Raw genomic sequence first — 20,655 nt, 5'->3', positions numbered from 1 at the left:
AGCTGTGCGCACGGGGGGGCTGGTATCCTCCATGCAATGGGCGGGAGCAGCTTGGGCCCCCTGAGGCCGGTGCAGGGGGGCGGGGGAGGGAGCAGCCAGCGCTGCGGCCTGTGGGGCTGGCGTCCGTTGTAAGGGGTGGGACGGAAACCTGACACTTCCCTTGTTCCTCGCGGGGCCCGGGGCGGGCCGGGGGCGGGGGCCTTCCCCTCGAACCAGCCTGGGGCGGGCTATAAAGTCCAGCTGAGGAAGCCGAGCCCAGCAGCCGGGCTGGGCCCTGCTGTCCAGGGCCGCTGGGAGGGGGCCGCGCATCATGGGCTTCTTCCAGCGCTGCGTGGCCAGGAGCCTCCTGCAGGGTCAGCGGAGTCTGGGCGGCCCCGCGCCGGGCTCGGAGCGCCTCAAGCCGGAGGCGCCAGCAACTCGCTCGCTGGGGCCTGGCTCCAGGCGCCCCTACAGCGCCGGTGAGTCCGAGCTGTGCGGAGCTAGGGGCCGACCCCCCCCCGCAGCGCCGGGGGCTTCCCGGCCTCCCATCCCCCAGATGCAGCGCCGGGGGCTCCCCCCGCTGGGTGTTTCTCCGCTCGGGGTTACCCAGCAAGGCACCAATCGCACCCCCGCCCCGCTCCCCATCGCAGCGCCGAGCAGCATCAAAGCCCGGCGGAGCCCTGGTATGTGAATGGGACCAGCTGCTCCGAGCCCGGCCGCCCGGCGGAACTGGCCCTCTGCACCCGACCGGCCCTGAGGAATGTGCGGGGATGTCTGTAAACCAACAACAAAGCCCCCCGCTGCTCTGATCGCTGCCGGCTGGGGCGCCCCCTCCTAGCCTTTGTCTCGTAAGCACAATATCTCCACGTGCATGGGGAATACCGCCCTCCTTTCCAGTTTGTTTGCTTTGGTTTCCAGTCCCTCCGTGGATGTGCCTCCTCTGCTGCTTCTCAGCTGGGTCATCAGCTGGCTGGGTCTGTGATCTCACTGCCTGCGATTGCTCCCTCTCGGCTAGCCCCGTGCCCAGAGCTGCAAGCCCCAGGCATCTGCTGGCCAACAGCCCTTTCGGTGGGAGGGGGCTGGCTAAAACTCCAGGGACTGAGGCTGCCAGATCATGCTGCTGCTTTGCACTGGGACCCTCTTCCACCACCAGTTCTCAGGGCCGGGACTCCTTGCTTATAAATAGGGTATGAAATCCTCTAGAATGAAAAATGCACAAATCATCCTGGTGAAATTTTTCTCCCATGCTGCTTTATTGGGAGGTTAAACTGTAACCTGGAACAAAGAAGGCAGGTTTGTTTACTTCTATTTTGTTCCTCAGAATGGCGCTTCGGGCGGGGGGGATTCGATGCTGAGCGCTGGTCCCTTTGTCACTGTGGAGAAAGTTGATGGGTCTCCCTCTGTTGCCTGGGCCAAGAACACTCAGATGCCTCCCTCCAGCCAGCGTGATCCCCGTTTGCCGTGTTCTGGGCAGGGTCCAGAATGTTTTCCAAGTTTCTGGGAGGAAAGAGAAAGTATTTAAAACAGTGGAGCTTAAATGCAATCAGCCCTTCCCAAGTTGATGAAGGGGGTGGTGCTGGCCAAAAGATGAAAGCTACCCCCATCCTTGGACTCCCCTCTGCATTTGGCACGTGTCCGACAGTGCCTGCTCTAGAAAATTCACATCCTTTCTTTCAGCTGCTCTAGTGCTAGCAACAGCGCAAGTGCTAGGATAGACTGGGTCCAACATCTTCAGCAGTGTCACAGCCCCCTAAGTGCCACCTGCACCAGCGCCTGCACCATGGCTAGGGATGCGTCTGACACTGGAGCCTTTTCCATGGATGAGGGGCGGCTGGGGGTGACAGGCTCTGTGGGTCCTACATCCCATGCTCTTCCTACTCCTCTTTTCCCTGTATTCTCTCCTCCTGTTGCAAAGGCTTCTGCTTGAGAGAAGTGAGAACTTTAGTTCCTTCCAGTTAAACTGGAATTTAAAGCTTTTGGATCTTTCAGAAATCCCCTGTAATTTAGCAAATGAGGGAAAGATTCAAGCTGGCCAGGTATTTCATTTGGCAAGCAGGTTCTCCTCTCCAGTCCCTCTGTCTGGTCTAAGTAAAGTGCACTGCCCTGGGGCTGAGCATAGGCCAGGCCTGGGTTACTGAAAGCGTGCTGTGCTGCACTAGGCTGGAGCCTCTGCTTACAGTCACCAGCTGGCTGCAGTTCGAGCCTGGCTCCAAGCAGTGTCAGCCCAAGACCCAGCAATAGCTGCAGCTCAGCAAACAATTGGGCATCAAATAATGCACAAGTGCGATGCCCCAAGTTAAGGTGCAGCTCTGACACGGGCCTTGCTGCACTGTAGAACTAACTGTGTGTTAGCCCTGATTACTGGGGCTCGTTTGTCCTTTGTGCGTGGATGGGATCCAGCTGAGACTCAGAGACTAAGGCCAGAAGGGACCATGTAGTCTGACCCAACCCTGTAGCACTGGAGTCCCTGAGGACTGTCCACACCATGAATCTGACAGGGTTTAAGCCTGCACTCAAGTTTAGCTCTGCCTGTGTAGGTTATAGCTACATGTGGGGCAAACAAATGGGGCTGAGGGGGAGATATGTCCAAGTCTCCTGAGTCCCCGTTCCATGATCAAACCACAGAATCATGCCGCTGCCTCCATCAATTCTCCCTCTGCTTTCCAGTGGAGATGGGATGAGCCTTCGGCTTGGTCTGACTTTAAAAGTCATGTCGACACAGCCTGTCAGATGTGAATAAACCATGTTGCTATGCTGACCTACCCCCCCAGTGTAGATGCAGCTGTGTTGAGGGCAGAGTGTCCATTGCCAGAGCTAATTTCCTCTGGGGAGGTGGTGGTCCTACACCCATGGAAAAACCCCTTCCAGGGGTGCAGGCTGTATCTGCACGATGGGATTGTGCTGGCAGAGCTATGCGGCTATGTCCATGTGGGGTCTTCCTATCCTGGACCATTGTTTAGTGTTGCCGGTTCAGAGGAGCGGCTGCAGCCTGCCCCGGGGTGGCTGACCTGATTCTTTGTTGGCATACAACCTGTAAAGTGTGTTGGGACCCCACAACTTAATGCAAATCACATACATTTTGTGTAGCCCCTCGGAGGCGGCTGGCGAGAACACCCAGCCAAGTCCAAACCCACCCAAAAGCCTCCTGAGTCCTGTCTCCCTCTTTGAGGCCAGGGGCTACTCATCCTTCAGCATCTGGGAAGAGATTGCAGGCTGGAGCGAGATCTAAAGAGCTGTGTCCCTTCCCCATGGAGCTGGCTGAGCCCAGGACTGGCCTGTGGGAGTCACTGGTTAATACCAAGGGGCTGAGCTTGGAAACAGATGAGTCCCATGAGGCCTCCAGCTTGGTTCCTTCCAATTAGCAGACAGCTGAGCCTCAGCTGTCTGAAAGGGGACAGGTGGGATCCCCTTTGCTTGGTAATTGGGGGGGGAATCCTGCAGGAAGATGTCTTCCCATATCCTGGGGAATGGCTAGCTTGGCCCGTGTGCTCCCTCTGGTACAGTACACACAAATCCAGCCAGGCCCTGTCCCAGCAATCAGACCCATGAGCCAGGAGGTCTCAGGAAGCTGGAGTGGAAATCCCTCATACACTCCCCTCCCCCTGACCATGGTAGGAGTCAGGGAAGAGAGGGAAGGTTCTGCCTTGGTGAGCTGGAGTGGTCAGGTCACCTCATGCAGCAGGGAATGAAGGGTGCCCCCTATGAGACAGGAGTGGGAGAAGGAAATAATTGGGCTGCCCAGACTGGCAGAGTAGGGGCAAGGCAATGGGCCAGATGGCAGAGCTGAAAGTGAAGAATTCAGCCTGGATAGTGGGGGGTGGGCTATGGGGAGGCAGTGGAGGGCAGCGATCTGGGTGGGAAGGAGACTGGAGTGGTGTCTGCAGCTGTTTGTTGGAGGCTGGCACCGTGGCTCCTGCTTAGTAGCTCTTCCCACAGAGATGCTGCAGGCTGCGATGCTTCGTGCTCCCCCTATTCGGGAGCACTTAGCACAGTGGCTTGTTTCTCCGGCTCCCTGCAGCCTTGACACAGCTCCAGCCCCAAGCCCAGCCCCTTGCTAGTTCAGCCAAAGCAGTAGCCCTGCGGGGTAGGGGCTAAGCTGAGAGGGGACCGGGGGGGGGCACAGAAACCATTCCTCAGTCTGAAGACCCTGCAAACTCCTGGTAGGCCCAGGGGCTTCCTGCACATGTCATCTCTCCCCACCTGGCTCTTGCATGGGGAGCTCCAATTGTAAGCTCCTATTGGATCCAGAAATCTTCCCTCCTGCCTGGTCTGTGCTCCCTGTGCTCTCTCACTGCAGAGAGTCACCAGCAAAGGGGAACTGAGCACCAGCTGCCTCCCTCTCACCCCTCCGTGTTCCCTGGCTGAGCCAGGCCCTTCCAGCTGATCCAGTGACTGCAGGATACAAGGCACCACAGCCCTCAGTAGTTCCAGCTGGTGACTAGAGATTTGGCTTAGGGATATGTTGTAGTTCCAAAAGGTGAGGTGTGTGAATAGGTGAAGATGATCCAGCTGGAGTGGTGTCCCTCGCTGCCAGCAGAGAGCAAGAGGGACATTCTCCTCTGCACGTCCCATGGCCCTAGGGGCTTGCTCTGCAGGAGCCTGGGGCTGGCACCTGAGCAGAAGTGAGGGCTGAGGAAGAGGGGCTGCTAGCGCTGCTGCCGCGGCCTGTGCCTCTGGCTGCAGGCTCCAGTCTGAGCAGTCCAGCCCCAGTTGCACCTTGTGTAGTCACAGGCTTGGGAAGGGAATGTTGCATTTGAGGCAGTGTGGCCTAGTGGGTGGAGCACTGGACAGGGACTCAGGAGACCTGGTTCTATTCTTGGCTGTGTGGTTGGGTGATCTTGGGCAAGTTACTTGTCCTCCCTGTGTCTTTCCCCCTCTCTAAAATGGAGGTGAGGATACTGCCCTGCTTTGAGAGCTGAGGCTCCTGAGACCACAGTAACTGTCTCTGCCCACACTCAACCACCATAAGCCTCCCTGCTTTCTGGACAGGTATACCCTCAGGCAGGCCAGCAAAGGGCACAAGGCAGAGGGGGGTACCTCTTGGCCAGGCACCCTTCCCTGGTACCTACCATCCAAGGAGCTAAAAGCCCTTTGCAGACACTAACAAAGTCAGTCTCTCAGCCTGGTGGGTCAGTGTCATTCTCCTTATTGTGCTGATGAGGAAACTGAGACATGGAGCGGTGATATGACTTCCTGCAAGTCAGTGACAGAGCTGGACATAGGCCCAGGGATTCTGACTCCCAGACCTGTGCTCTATCTGCTGTACATCACTTCTGCAGGTCAGCCCTAAGGCACTGCCTGCCTTTCCTAACAACCAGCCCCCAAGGCTCTGACCCTTGTGCCTTTGCACTGACTGCGGGAGAGTCCCGCCCTTTGGCTCTTGGGGGCCTGAGCCCAGCTCCCAGGGCTGTGAGTCCTCACTGAGCAGGAACGATGTTTGCATCCTGTGCTCTGGTTGGGCTGCTGCGATTGGCTTGTCCTCACAGGGTATTGACTGCAGAGCAATGCCGGCAGGTCTCCAGGCTGGCAGGGCCCCCAGGGAGAGGGCATTCCTGATCTGCTGATGCCCATGGGCAATGTGCACCGTGCTGCCCAGTATCCCAGAGGATTTTCCATCCTGCATCTACCCATTGGTCCCACTGGTCCGGCATCCTGCCACTAGCTGCAGCTAGTGCCCACTTCCTTCAGAAGGAGGTGGGAATCTTGCAGTGCACTTGAACAATTGGACGGTTACAGATAGGTGGGGAGTGGGGTTAATTCCCTTGAGCCTGCTGCTTGGCTTGGTCAGTCCTTTCATTAACACCCACAAGATCCATGCTGGCGATGACTGAGTCCACTGTCCCCAACACCGTGTCTGCCTAGAGAAAGGGTTTGCTGGGTGGTTCTAGGAACAGGTGTTGATCTTCCAGATTCTGTATTCTGAGCTCTTGCTCCAGGAGTTTCTGCTCTTTGGCCCCGCACACCCACTCTCTTCATGTGCCAGCGGAGTACTGATGTTGTGCCCATCACCATGGTATCTGAGCGCCTGGGCTTGTCCATCTGCTGCTGCCCCAGGGGGATTTTTGAAGGGCTCAGATTCCTTAAATTGTTCCCAATCCTCAGTCGTGAGAGATGCCAAGCACCCACAGCTCCCATTGCAGGACCAGTGAGTGCTCAGCACCTTGTGGGAGCCAACCCTGTGAGAGAAACCTACCCATCCTGCATTACCCAGGTGGGGCCAGGCAGCAAAACTCAGGCAGTGCTGGGAATCCTGCTCCAACTTCTGGCTCCTCCTGCCGACACCACGGGTCTGAGCAGCATAACCAGCTGCAGAGTGAAACCAGTAACTCTTGTTCCCTGCTCAGGTTGGGTCCTTGCAGGGCTCCCTGTGCAGCTGCTGGGAGAAGGATGGTGCTCAGTTTCGCTGTGTTTATGGACGGGTGACCTGGGCTGTAACCTACCCTTCTCCCTTTCTCGCTGCCCATTAGGGATCCCGGGGATCCAGGAGCGGACGCTGGTGGCGGTGAAGCCAGATGGAGTGCAGAGGAGGCTGGTCGGTGACGTGATCAAGCGCTTTGAGAGGCGCGGATTCAAGCTAGTTGGCATGAAGCTGCTCCAGGTACCTGCCTGCCACATCCCAGAGGACAGCCTGGTTTTCTGTTCCCGGGCCAGGTGACTAGAGACCTGGACAGACCAGCTAGATGGCAGGGGGACGTTAAAACATGGCCTGGATTTCTGTTCTGATGGAAGTGAGGCACTATCAATGCTGGCCTGAGCCAGGCCATGATGGCAGGAGCTGTCTAACCTTCCCCAAGAGTCATAGCTCGAACATGGCCCTCAGCACCCCCTGCTGGTCCAGTCCGGAGCGTAAGTGTCTCCCAACGCTTCCTGCAGCTCTGGCCCTCCATTCCCTGCTGGTTCTGTCCCTCTACACTCCACTATTGCAGGCTTGAGCCTCACCCGCACATCTCCCGCAACCTCTCCCACTGCATCGCCTGGCCTCCATTATTGCAATCCTGCAAGCCCCAACTCTGTCCTTGCCCTTAAATCCTGGCCAGCTGCCCCCTGCTATTCCAGTTTCAGGCTTTCTGAGCCAGAGGCAATTGCCACTAGTATGCTGTTTCGTGGTATGAATACAGGCCCGCTAGGGATTAGACAGAGTTCTCCAGGCTAAGCTCCTTGGTGATTTGAACCAGAATCTGCTGGGCTGTGAGTCCAGTCCATTAACCCTTTGTCCACTGACCTCTAAGTCCACACTCCACCCCCTCGGATCCACAGATTGTGGCCAGAGGCAATGAGACACCCCCTTCATTGGTGCAATGGAACAAACAAGAACTGAAGTTGTTTGATCAGCGGCTCCTGCCTCTGCAGCTCCCCCAGAAATCTGCGTAGAGCCACTCTCTGCACAGGGAAGGTGCAGAGGAGACACTGCGTACTGGGAGTTGCTGGATGAACTCTCTCTTCTGGCCATAGGGAGGGGGTATTGATTTCCCATGGGGTCCTATCCTGGGCTCAGGGCTTGCTTCTTACTTTGGGGTCCCCCCTTCTTCCAGGCCAATGAGGGGCTCTTGGCAGAACATTACCATGAGCTGCGGAGGAAGCCCTTCTACCCAGCACTGATCCATTACATGACCTCAGGGCCAGTGGTTGCCATGGTAAGGCTGCAAGTCCAGTTGACGTGTGTGCGTGTGGTTAGGGGCAAAGGGTGTGGGGGAAGGGCACAGGGGAAGGGTGGGGTGGGTTAAAGGTGATGGGTGGGGATGGGGATGTAGGACATTACTTTAGTTTCATTGTTGATTTCTCTCAATGAAAGGGAATCTTCCAACACGTTCTGTCCTGGAATCCACATTCTCTGGGGCTTTGGTTTCTAAAGTCGGTTTGTTCAGCCCCAGATCCAGCCCCAGGGCTGGAGCACTCACAGAAAAAAATTGGTGGGTGCTCAGCATCCACCGGCAGCTCCTCGTGGCACCACCCCGCCCCCCGCTCCAGCTCACCTCCGCCTCCTCCGTGAGCGCGCCGCCGCGTCCTGCTTCTCCCCTCTCCCATCCAGCGCTAGTGCCATGAAACAGCTGATTCACAGGGCAGGAAGGAAGGGGAGAGGAGGGGGAACGCAGCACACTGGGGAAAGAGGTGGGTCTGGGGCAGGGATTTGGGGAAGGGATCCAATAGGGGCAGGGAGGGGGCGGAGATAGGGTGGGGAATTTGGGGATGGGGTAGGAATGGAGGTGGTGCCAGGGGAAGAGATGGGGTGGAGTTGGGGTGGGGCCGGGGCAGGGGGGGCACAGGCACCCACTGGCGCTAGAAAAAGTTGGCGCCTATGCCTCTGGGGATGCCACTTCAGAGCCCCGGCACCTCTGGGCTTTCTGTGTCACTTGTGGATATAAGACAATTGCTTGAGCCCCCGCACCTCTTGCATTACAAATTAAGCACGGCCCAGGAGCAAGTGGAGAATGTTTCCTGCCCAGTGCAATACAGGGGACCATATACTGGGTGGACCTGGGACCTTCCCTTGCTGTGCTGGGAACCAGCACCTGTCTGTCCCCCATGAGCACGGGAATTGGAAAGTGAGGATGACCAGCCTTATGTGCCCGCCCCAGCTGGGTGAAGCTTCAGTGTAAACACCATGAAAGCCCCTTGCTCCAGTGACCTGCGGAGGGGCTTAGGATCATGATGGGTGGGGAAGCCTGTGGTGACATCAGTCCCAGGTGCATCCCCTCACCCAGGCCCAGATCTTGCTGCTTTGACACTCGCTCAGCCCTTTTGGCTTAGACCTTGGTTTCCATTCATTTTTCGTCCCTGCACGTCACACTGTCTCTGTCCTCTGCTCCGCTCCCCTCCCCCACAGAATCCGCGCTCACAGTGCCAATGCTGCCAGTGTAGGCCCAGGACTCTGCACTGTGGCTAAGCTTGGCGTGGCCCTCCCCTGCCTTGTGCCTGGCTGGCTGTCCCACTCTGCTTCTTTCACACCAGGTAGGAGGCGTCTGATGGGCCTGAGGAGCTCAACATGATCCCAGGCATCCCGGCCTTTCCCAGTACTCACCCCTCTTCTGCAAGACCCAGACAGTCTGCATAGACCGGTTCATGGCCCTGAGATCGGACCTGAAGGGGGCACCCAGTTTGGCTGCTGGAGCAGAGTTCAGTCTCCCCACAGTGGTTGTGGAATGAGAGTTTCTGTGCAGCTTGCCCTGTCTCAGCTCACACAGCCTGTGTATATTGCAGGTATGGGAAGGTTACAACGTGGTCAGGACTTCCAGGGCCATGGTAGGAGATACCAACTCCACTGAAGCCAAGCCTGGGACGATCCGAGGAGATTTCAGCATCCACGTCAGCAGGTACAAACCACACCGAGCCAGCCAGCCAACTAACTCCGGCATGCTGGGTAGTGCCATGTGCCATGCTGGGCAGTCCCACAGACCTGAACCTCCTTGGCAGCACCCTGGCATCTGAGACAGTCTGTGTCTTGAGCCTCCTGTAGACCCATCTGTGGACAGCATTACTGTAGAGGGCCAGTTGCCCCATCCCAGTGGCATGGAGTGAGGAGAGAGTACTCACAAGGAGGGTAGCTAATGAAACTGTGGGGAGATGCTGGGGAGGAGTGAAGTAACACTTAAGTGACCAAGGCTATGATATGAGCATATCATCCATTTGTGGTGGCCAGAGGCAAGGGGAAGGGTCTCGGCTGCAGGACCATGTTCCCAGCGGCACCCAGGTTCTGCCCTTGAGGCTGCATATCTGCCATCCTTATCGCGGGTTTCTCTTGGCTGCAGGAACGTCGTTCATGCCAGTGACTCAGTTGAGACGGCCCAGAGGGAGATCAGTTTGTGGTTTCACAGCAACGAGTTGGTGGAATGGGACTGCTGTGACTACAGTAACACTTATCAGCTCTGAAGGCCTCTCCTGTCCATGTTGCCTGACCCAGGATCTACTACCTCTGACAGCGTTGCCTTTCTGTAGTTCCTCGGGGCCCAGCGAGCATGCCACAGGTCCTGACGCTTCAGAGTGGAGGCCACGGTTCCTTCGCGTTGACTCTACTAGAGGGCTGTACCTCCCTTCACCCTGCTGGCTACCAGATGTGGCAGACTTGCTCCTCTTGTCAGCCTAGTGCCAATAAGCCTTTGGGGATCTGATGTGCATGAAGGAAGAACGATGGGGTTAAGTCCTTGAAGGATTCATATTAAAATCTAATTTGTTACAAATGTGACTCTGGTTTCCCTTCCTCTTTTGTTTTCTTGCCTTTCTTGTGGGGTGAGGTTGGAAGTGCTTGTGGGGCCAGCAACCACCTCTGTTGTAATATGCCACATAAATGGAGTAGCCAAGGGGCAACCCAGTCCAAACCCCTGATTTTTCCTAGATCTATTATTGTGGAACAGTCTGAGGTAGCTGGGTAGTTGGCACTGTCCCCCATATCTAGCAGCATATTGGCAGCTGATTTGAGCTTGGCAATGCGCCCTAGTGGTTGGACAGAGACGCAGAGCAGGAGAGTGGATAGGGCTGAGCCTGGTGGGATTCTGCAGGTAGGCTGTGGAATAGGAGGAGCAGCTGCCTGTCCTGACACTCTGGGAATCTGTCTGGCGATGAGCAGAACCTTTGGGGGACAGCTCCATCAACTGGATCCAACAGAATCCACCTGGGTAACGCGTCCTGCTCCAGAGCTATGAGACCACCTGTGTGTGCATCTGTGCCACAGCCTTCTCAGTGACCTAGTCCAGCAAGGAAAGCTAGCTAAAGAGATGGTTTGAGAAGATCCACAGACCCCATTCCGAGTGTTGGCTGGACTGACACATGCTCTAGGCCTCCTGGGCAGTTGCTCTCCTTGAGTGATATATTGACCACACCAGTGCAGAATGGCCCCAGGTGTTTGTCACTTGATTTCGCAATCCACAAGGGGCACAGACATCCCATAGTACTGCCAGGGCCTCTACCACTCTGACTCAGGAAATGCTAACGGGGGTGGCATGGTGCTTGTCTGTCCTGTTGTGGTTTCTGCTGCTTGTGCGCTTAGAGACCTTTGCTGATTTTTCCCCCCAAGTTCAGTATGATAGCAAATCTTTGCATTGGGTGATGCTGAGCTCAGAGGTGTAGCAGTGTGGCCTGGTGGTTTTACTATTAATACAGTTCGACTACTCAGGATTTTGCTGTGGCTGTGGTCAAGTGATAATAAGCTGTCTTGTCTTCTCATTAACTCCTTCTGTCATAGAGGATCTGATGCTGATGGAGATTTCTGCCATCCACATATAGGCTAGACACCCCTTTGTCTTGCCCACAGTACCCTATGTTCATATTTACTATGGGCCACAGGCCCACATTTTGAAGAGTGCAGCAGCCACCCACTCCATAGTAAGCGAAGATTTATCATCCACTTGTCCCACCATCCCACTGTGACTACAAAAACTACAGTATCTCATATCACAGGAGCTCGAAAGCTGCCAGCAGCCTGGGACCTTAAGAACATAAGAATGGTTGTACCAGGTAAGACCAAAGGTCCATCTAGCCCAATATCTGTCTACTGACAGTGGCCAATGCCAAGTGCCCCAGAGGGAGTGAACCTAACAGGCAATGATCAAGTGATCACTCTCCTGCCATCCATCTCCATCCTCTGACGAACAGAGGCTAGGGACACCATTCTTTACCCATCCTGGCTAATAGCCATTTATGGACTTCACCACCATGAATTTATTCAGTTCTCTTTTAAACATTGTTATAGTCCCAGCCTTCACAACCTCCTCAGGTAAGGAGTTCCACAGGTTCACTTTTATTTGTTTTAAACCTGCTACCTATTAATTTCATTTGGTGACCCCTAGTTCTTGTATTATGGGAATAAGAAAATAACTTTTCCTTATCCACTTTCTCCACATCACTCATGATTTTATATACCTCTATCATATCCCCCCTCAGTCTCCTCTTTTCCATGCTGAAGAGTCCTAGCCTCTTTAATCTTTCCTCATATGGGTCCCTCTCCAAACCCCTAATCATTTTAGTTGCCCTTTTCTGAACCTTTTCTAGTGCTAGAATATCTGTTTTGAGGTGAGGAGACCACATCTGTATACAGTATTCAAGATGTGGGCATATAATGGATTTAAATAAGGGCAATAATATATTCTCAGTCTTATTCTCTATCCCCTTTTTAATTATTCCTAACATTCTGTTTGCTTTTTTGACGGTCTCTGCACACTGCGTGGACCTCTTCAGAGAACTATCCACGATGACTCCAAGATCTTTTTCCTGACTCGTTGTAGCAAAATTAGCCCCCATCATATTGTATGTATAGTTGGGGTTATTTTTTCCCCATGTGCATTACTTTACATTTATCCACATTAAATTTCATTTGCCATTTTGTTGCCCAATCACTTAGTTTTGTGAGATCTTTTTGAAGTTCTTCACAATTTGCTTTGGTCTTAACTATCTTGAGTAGTTTAGTATCATCTGCAAACTTTGCCACCTCACTGTTTACCCCTTTCTCCAGATCATTTATGAATAAATTGAATAGGATTGGTTCTAGGACTGACCCTTGGGGAACACCACTAGTTACCCCTGTCCATTCTGAGAATTTACCATTAATGCCTACCCTTTGTTCCCTGTCTTTTAACCAGTTCTCAGTCCATGAAAGGACCTTCCCTTTTATCCCATGACAGCTTAATTTACGTAAGAGCCTTTGATGGGGGACCTTGTCAAAGGCTTTCTGGAAATCTAAGTACACTATGTCCACTGGATCCCCCTTGTCCACATGTTTGTTGACCCCTTCAAAGAACTCTAATAGATTAGTAAGACACGATTTCCCTTTACAGAAACCATGTTGACTATTGCTCAACAGTTTGTTTTTCTATGTGTCTGACAATTTTATTCTTAACTATTGTTTCGACTAATTTGCCTGGTACCGACATTAGACTTATCGGTCTGTAATTGCTGGGATCACCTCTAGAGCCCTTTTTAAATATTGGCGTTGCATTAGCTAACTTCCAGGCATTGGGTACCGAAGTTGATTTAAAGGACAGGTTACAAACCTTAGTTAATAGTTCCGCAACTTCACATTTGAGTTCTTTCAGAACTCTTGGGTGAATGCCATCTGGTCCCGGTGACTTGTTACTGTAAAGTTTATCGGTTAATTCCAAACCTCCTCTAGTGACACTTCAATCTGTGACAGTTCCTCAGATTTGTCACCTACAAAAGCCAGCTCAGGTTTGGGAGTCTCCCTAACATCCTCAGCCGTGAAGACTGAAGCAAAGTCTTCACTGAAGCTTCCTGCTGGAGAAGCTCCCTTTCCCCCTGTATCATGCTGCCATTACTGAGATGATCAGGGGAGCTCCTGATGTAACCTACTTGCTGATATTGTTTAAAATGATGATAGTGGCCAGAGGCTCCAGCTGAAATCAAAGCCCCTTTGTGCTGGGCACTGCCCAGACCCATAGCATGAGACAGTTCCTGTCACTGAGTGCTCACAATTTGAAGTGTACAACACAGGCAACAGCTGTCAAAGCGCTCTCTGTGTCGTTTCCTTTTCCTTCAGGCAGAAAGGAGTCATCCTCCAACCAACGTCCAGAACAGCCTAAACCTGGTGACCCTCCAGACCTGTTGAGGGGGCAGTGCAGGGGAGCTGAGTCTGTACAGGTGGAAGGGGAGTTCTGATCCATGCTGCTGATTAGAATAAGATGTAGTTGGGGTGGGGAAGGGAAAATGCTGCTGATTTCACGGGCTGTGGTTTGTAACGCCTCTTACAAATCTATGGCACAGGCACTGCCTGGAAGGGCCTTCTTTGGGGTGGAGAGTTTCGATCCAAATCAATAAAATATCTTACCTGTTATATGCAGTCCTGACGCCTTCCTTCATCCACCATCCCACGATGGACTGGAGAGCCCATCTTCCTTTTCCTCCTCCTTGCATGGCCTGGAAACCCCACTGTACCTCCTGCTTTCACTCTCCCTCGAGGAACTGTGAATTCCCACCACACACACTCCAGAGACCTCCTCCATGCCATAAATAATGGCCACAGACCCATGAGACAGCAGGCTGTATAGAAGTCCTGCTACCTTCTGAGACTGCAGCCAGCATCTGTCACTGCCAGAGTGCAGGCCCATTCAGGTCAATCAACAAGTCATGTAATATAGCCCAAAGAGGTTGAATACACCCAGTGTGTCTCTTATTCCGCTATCTAGTCCCTCTGGGTCCTGTGTATTGCTCCAGCAATCAGTTGTGTTCTGTCAGCTTGCAATTACATTCTGTTTCCCAGTAGAGGTTGGAAGGGTAGGAGCCTGGTCTACGCAGTGATTCTCAAGCTTTTGTACTGGTTACCCCTTTCACATCGCAAGCCTCTGTGTGCAACCTCCTTTTAAATTAAAAACACTTTTTATATATTTAACACCATTATAAATGCTGGAGGCAAAGTGGGCTTTGGGGTGGAGTCTGACCGCTCGTGACCCCCCACACAATAACCTCACGATCCCCTGAGGGGCCCCAACCTCCAGTTTGAGAACCCCTGGTCTACAACTAAATACCATACGAATGGAGATCATACACCCAGCAAAACAGAGGGATGGCTTTCTCTGGGGATCAGTGCAGGGCTCCAGCCCACAATTGGAGAGAGGGAAGGAAGTGGGTGCAGAGGCAGGGCTCGTGCAGGAACTGCAAATTTCCCATCTTCAACCATTTAGGCTTTTACCTGAACATCTATTAGAGGGTCTCAACTGTAACTTTCTCACCTAGGGATTGAGCTCCATTTGCCTTCCACTCCCCAATCCTATAAAACACTCCAAATCCTTAGGAATCAGATGGCAGTGTTCCTTGCTGTTTGCTGCAACTCAGACTTCAGTAGCATCAGCAAATACTCTTTTCAAAACCCATCCACCAACTTTTGAAAGTCTAAGTATTCTGTAGCCTCTGAATATCCCTTGTTCACCCTGGCAGCATTACATTCCCAGAACTGCAGCAGTTAGTTAAGCATGACCTCCTATGACATTACCCAGAGTACAAGCTGGACTGATGGACAGCTGTGTCACCTCAATTCTCCAGTCTGGGGTGCTTTTTACACTGCTTTGTTGTGAGAGCAACCACTCCTGGCCTGCTCTCACACACCCTCCAGCATTCAAAATCATTCCCAGCTGAATTATAAGAGTGCTTCTAGCCAGCCATTCCTGAATTATATTGCAGAAGGACATCAGCGAACTCCCAGTCCCAGATTTGTGCCCAGAAATATGCATTGTGTAGTGCCCAGCTTTCTCCTTCTGGACAATACAAACTCATAGAAAGTCCATAATTTCATTAACAGATAATGATATGCACAAACCCTCTCAAGGATAGGTCATTTCAAGTGGAGGTTCCTCAGCACTTCAATCCAAACACATTGGTTTAGACAAAACAATAAAATAAAGTTTATTAACTCTCAATAGATAGATTTTAAGTGATTACAAGTAATGAGACATAAAAGTCAGAATTGGTTACAAAGAAAAAAAGAAAATGCAAACTGATATCTAACTTTAAAAGCTAAATGAGTTAAAAGGAAAGGTTTTTCTCACCACTTGCTTTTTGCAGTCTTTAGTGGAGGGAAGCTTCCCCACCAGGATTCCTCCCCCAGTTCAGTGTTCTTTCAGGTGCTGTTAGACTTGCTGGAGCCCAGGGCCAAAGCTAATGCCTGGGGTCATGTAGTAATTTTTGTTGTCAGAAGGGGGTCGCGGTGCAATGAAGTTTGAGAACCCCTGGATTAGATGATCAGAATGATCCCTTCTGGCATTAAACTCTAAGAACCTCCTGTGCTCTAACTACTAGATAAGAGCTACTCTCCCTCACCTGCGGGTGTTGGTTCTAATCCAGCCCAGCCTAGCAGTGCCGGAAGGTCATTTACCATCCGATGGCTGTTACGAAGCGTGTGCAGGGTAGGTGGAGGGCCTAGGTCTAGTTCACGGGGGACAGGTATTCCCACCACAAAGACACAACCAACTGGTACTAGCTGAACCCTTGCTTAGCAGCCACTGTAGAAATGAGAGTAAGAGAGGAAGGGATGAAAATTAGAGTAGAAGAAGAAATAATGAAAAGCAAACTACAGAACACACACAAATAAGCCCAGAAGGATCTTTCTTCAAAGAATAAAAGGAATCATTAAGCCTGTTAAAAATTAAAGTGGATACCATATGGTGGGGATAAAGAAAGAACGTTGTTAAACAGTTACTTTGCTTTTGTCTTTTCTGAGGAGAAGGGAAGAAATATAACAAAGTCAGGGATCAGGTTCTCAGAGTGGAATCAGGCAAGGTACTGATAAGAGAATGGGTTATACAAAGTTTAGCTGTTCTTAAAGCAGCAGTTCTGGGTTGCATGCCACATGAGCTGTAAAGGAGCCAAGAGGGGAAACCAGCAAACCTTCAAAGCAACAGACACTAGTAAACTGCATTAGAGGGGTCTTGGAGGGACTGGACAGCAGACCGATAACTCCAAAGGCAAGAGTCAAAATAAGAAACTACAGAGCAGTGAGTTTACTGTGTAGTATTGGGGAAAGCTTAGAAGTCCATGGCAAGGGCTGGAGGGAGAACCCCTGGAAAAGTATTTTGCTAGAGGGTAGTCAGTGTGGATTCAGGCATGGTAGGTGTGGCAGTCTGTACTCTTATTTTCACCTTTTTCCCAAGACTATGATAAATTTTGCGTAACGTATGCCTTGTAAGGTATCATTTGAAAACTCAATCTGCTGAACATTATTGTCCTGGTAAAACGTGTGTCAACATTGTATGTAAAGTTTTAAGATTCTGCTGTATGACATTGCTGAATATGTTCCAAGTTTAGAAAAACAGCGTCAGATCATTTCCCCAGAGAAAAAAGGCTAGCCACCACCTCAGTCAGGTGTCAACATAATCAAATGGACTATCACCTAGCAGACCTGGCAATCCCATTAAAACTGGGTCCTGACCCACTTTGGGGTCCTGACCTAAGTTCCCTGTAAACTGCGAGGCATTCAAAGAACCCGCCCAGGGACCCACTGGGGGAGGGGCGCTCCTTTCCTTGTTCCCACCTAGCCTGACCCCCAACGTGCTGTGGCCAGGACATGGGGAGCCTCTCCCCCAGCATCAACTCTGCTGTGATGCAGCCCGGGCCGGCCCCAGGCACAGCCAGAGCAGCCAGTTGTGTATGGGTCGCCCAGACCTGCTGCGGTGGTGCGGCCGGATCAGGCTCAGCCATGGTTGGGGAGGGGCGGCCCAGCCCCAGCTGTAGCCAGGACGGCACAGCCTAGGGGTGGCCCAGACCTGGGACGGCGTGGCTGGAGCGACCCAGTCCCAGTTGGAGCGGCCCAGACCCAGGCATGCCTGGGGTGGTCCTCTCCTAACCCAGACCTGCTGGGCCTAGGGTGGAGCACCTATCCTGCAGGCCCAACCCCAGAGCTGCTGCAGCAGGGAGAGGTGCCTCTCCCTCCCAGCCCAGGTGCTGCAGCTGCAGGGAGAGAGAGCTGGGGGGAGTCCTCTCTCCATACATAGCCCCTGAGCACCCTCCTAAACCCCAAACCCCTCATTCCCGGCCCCACCTGAGAGCTCACACCCCCAGCTGGAGCCCTCACATCTCTGCACCCCAAACCTCTGCCCCAGCCCTGAGCCCTCTCCCATACTTTGAACCCCTCGGCCCCACTCCCACCACATGAATTTTGTTATGTGCACCAATATGAAGGTGATGTGTCACACATCACCTCCATATTGGTGCACATAACAAAATTCATTCCGCACATGGGTGGGAAAAATTAGAGGGAACCCTGTCCTGACCCACAGTTTGAGAACTACTGATCTAGTCTGAAATTCAGCACCACACACGCCAGAGAACCTTATCTAGTAATTCCTCCATTGAGCCCATAATGTTATGTACTACTCGTATCTCCTGGGCGCTAGAACAGAAAGGCCCCCATCCTGTGCTGTAGGATGGACAACTTACAGTGCATAGCTCAACATCACTAAGCTCCACAGAGCCTTCTTTAGTGCTATCTTTATAACCTCAAAGAAATGAGCTTAGGTTAAGAGCTGCTTAAATGTACTGTAAGTCATAAAAACATTTATCACCCTTTTGCCAAGAGCGGCACAGTTAGTTTTTATTAGGAACTGTGAACTCCCTGTGGCGTTGTCTTTGCATCTGTGCGTAGCTAGTCATTTCAGACCTGATCTGGGGCCTCGTTCTGCAATCAACTCACTGTGTTGGCAAGCCACATCACTTCCCAGTGCCTCAGTTTCCTTGAGAGGTATCTGCTATAGCCTTCCTTTTGTAAAGCTCTCTGAGATCGACAGATGAAATGTTCAGTGTGTTCTGGTTTTAGTTTTTTCTCCCACTGTCAATCCCTGAGCCAACCCCTCCCACAGCAGTAAACCTTAAACACATTTCCTCATTTGATTTAAAATTCTCTCTTTGACTTTATAGCTTTTTTTTAAACTTTACAGCTCAGCATCTAAGGTTAATAAGACAGTAAAAGTGACACAGGCTGGAATGGAACAGTTCTGAAGCAATACAGCCTACGCAATTTCAATGGCAAACATGCACATTATTTCAAAATTCTCCACAATAAAAGCTCAGTTTAGTGCAGCTAGATGCATCATAAAAAAAATGGAACTGGGTGAAAATGCTTAAGCCACTCAAATGGTACCTTATTCAAGCACTGTGTGGTTTCCTTTGGGAATTAGCATGTAAACTGGAGGAAGGAACAGAGAGGACATGTGAAGAGAAAAGACAGATGTATTAGAATAAATGTTTGATTTGGGCCAGAGTAGAAACATCCAAATCCAGGTCCAAATCTTCCCTAAATTTTAAGCTGTTTGGATTTGGGGTTCTCATCTGGCCACTGCCAGAGAAGGGACAGTAGTGAAGGTGAAATTACTTCCCTGAATGCTGGGATTGTTTAGATCTCTGTCCTTCTTTGGATCACTAATCAGTTTTGTTCAGTGTCGTACTAGACCAGGGGTGGGCAAACTACAGCCTGCGGCCACATCCGGCCCACCAGCCGATTTAATCCAGCCCTCGAGCTCCCACTGGGGAGTGGTGTCTGGGGTTTGCCCCGCTCCCGCACTCCAGCTGAGGAGTGGGGTTGAGGGCTGCTCTGCGTGCCACAGCTCCCGGAAGCAGCGGCATGTCCCCCCTCTGGCTCCTACATTTCGGGGCAGCCAGAGGGCTCCATGCATTGCCCCATCCACAGGTGCCGTTCCCACAGCTCCCATTGGCTGGGAACTGTGGCCAATGGGAGCTGCAGGGGCGGCACCTGCAGATGGGGCAGTGTGCAGAGCTGCCTGGCCATGTCTCTGTGTAGGAGCCAGAGAGGGGACATGCTGCTGCTTCTCGGAGCTGCTTGAGGTAAGCACCACCCATAGCCTGCTCTCCTGACCCCCTCCCATCCAACCCCCTGCATTTGCCCTGATCCCCCTCCGTCTGAACCCCAGTCCCAGCCCAGAGCACCCTCCTGCATCCCAAACCCCTCATTCCCAGCCCCACCCCAGAACCTGCCCCCCCAGCTGAAGCCATCCCCCCACACACCAACCTCTGCTCCAGCCTAGAGCCCCCTCCCACACCCAGAACTTCTCATTTCTGGCCCCACTCCAGAGCCTACACCCTTAACCATAGCCCTCACCCCCTGTACACACCTTGCCTCTGCCCCAGCCCTGATCCTTCTCCTACCCTCCAAACCCCTCAGTCCCAGCCTAGAGTACCTTCCTACACACCAAATCCATCATCTCCACCCCAGAGCCTGCACCTCCAGTCAGAGCCCTCATCGCCCCCACACTCTAACTCTCCGCCCCGGCCCAGAGCCCCCTCCTGCACTCTGAACTCCTCTTTTCTGGCTCCACCCCAGAGCCCTCACCCCCAGCCAGAGCCCTCACCCCCTCCTGAACACCAACCCCAATTTTGTGAGCATTCACGGCTCACCATACAATTTCCATACCCAGATGTGGCCCTCTGGCCAAAAAGTTTGCCCACCCCTGTACTAGACTGTATTGTACAGTCCCTCCCCTAGCACAAGCGAAAGTAAGGGAAAAAAGAAAACCATTGCTGAGGGTTACTTCCCATGATCCCTACACATGTGGAGATGGGGACCACGTGAAGATCAGCAATGTGGATGTTCCCACTGGAAGCAAAGCAAAGGGATATTTGAATGACACCTACTAACCTTAAATCAACGAGTATCAGGAGGTAGCCGTGTTAGTCTGTTTCCACAAAAACAATAAAGCATTTGGTGGCACCTTAAAGACTAACGGATTTGTTTGGGCTTAAGCTTTTGTGGGTAAAAACCCACTTCTTCAGATGCAAGACCTTAAATTAGACTCTGGTAGGACAGGGATTTTATCAATCTCTTTTCTGCATGGACTTTCTCAAATCAGTTCCTAGAGGTTCTCGTGTGGGAGAGAGAAGACCCAAGTGATCAACTCATCTCAAGTTGGCCACGTTAATGAGCGTGAGAACTACATATAACGTTAGGGGGCGAGGCAGTGTTGCCTAGTGATAGAGCAGGGGTCTTCCTGGCTCTGCTGCAGGCTTCCAGCTGACGGGGCCCCCGGGGGCCAGTTATTGCCAGTGCTGGACCCAGAGCCGCGCCTCCGCCGCTGGGACGGGGCGGGCTCCCTGCTCCGCCTCCGCTGGAGGGGGGTGTCTGTGCTCCGCTGGGGGCGGGAGGGGGCATCAGCCTGGCCTGGAAACCGGGCTGTGGGTGTGTCCGTGGCGAGGTCCCTCCGCCACGCTCTGAGCAGGCCTGGGGACGCTACG

At 52.7% G+C, this 20,655-nt stretch overlaps 1 protein-coding gene across 2 annotated transcripts; it reads left to right on the top strand.

Moving 5' to 3' along the window:
* Positions 1-190: 190 nt before the first annotated feature.
* On the top strand, positions 191-10,159 carry NME4 (NME/NM23 nucleoside diphosphate kinase 4). 2 transcript variants are annotated; one of them, XM_030576760.1, is made up of 5 exons: positions 191-458; positions 6,447-6,577; positions 7,512-7,613; positions 9,178-9,290; positions 9,726-10,159. In XM_030576760.1, exons 1-5 carry the CDS (start codon positions 311-313, stop codon positions 9,844-9,846), a joined length of 615 nt encoding a protein of 204 aa, XP_030432620.1. In that variant the 5' UTR covers positions 191-310; the 3' UTR covers positions 9,847-10,159. The 2 variants fall into 2 exon arrangements, with proteins under 2 accessions (XP_030432620.1, XP_030432621.1); XM_030576761.1 differs by lacking the exon at positions 7,512-7,613 and having other exon boundaries at positions 200-458.
* Positions 10,160-20,655: the final 10,496 nt, after the last annotated feature.

Source organism: Gopherus evgoodei, chromosome 10 (assembly GCF_007399415.2).
Source record: "Gopherus evgoodei ecotype Sinaloan lineage chromosome 10, rGopEvg1_v1.p, whole genome shotgun sequence".
Taxonomy (NCBI): Eukaryota; Metazoa; Chordata; order Testudines; family Testudinidae; genus Gopherus; species Gopherus evgoodei.
This window is presented reverse-complemented; position numbering and strand designations above follow the sequence as displayed.

Coding starts and splice junctions, on each gene's coding strand:
- NME4 (XM_030576760.1), top strand. CDS start 311: ATGGGCTTCTTCCAGCGCTGCGTGGCCAGGAGCCTCCTGCAGGGTCAG. Junction 7,614..9,177: donor CAGGGCCAGTGGTTGCCATG/GTAAGGCTGCAA, acceptor TGTATATTGCAG/GTATGGGAAGGTTACAACGT. Junction 9,291..9,725: donor TTCAGCATCCACGTCAGCAG/GTACAAACCACA, acceptor TCTTGGCTGCAG/GAACGTCGTTCATGCCAGTG.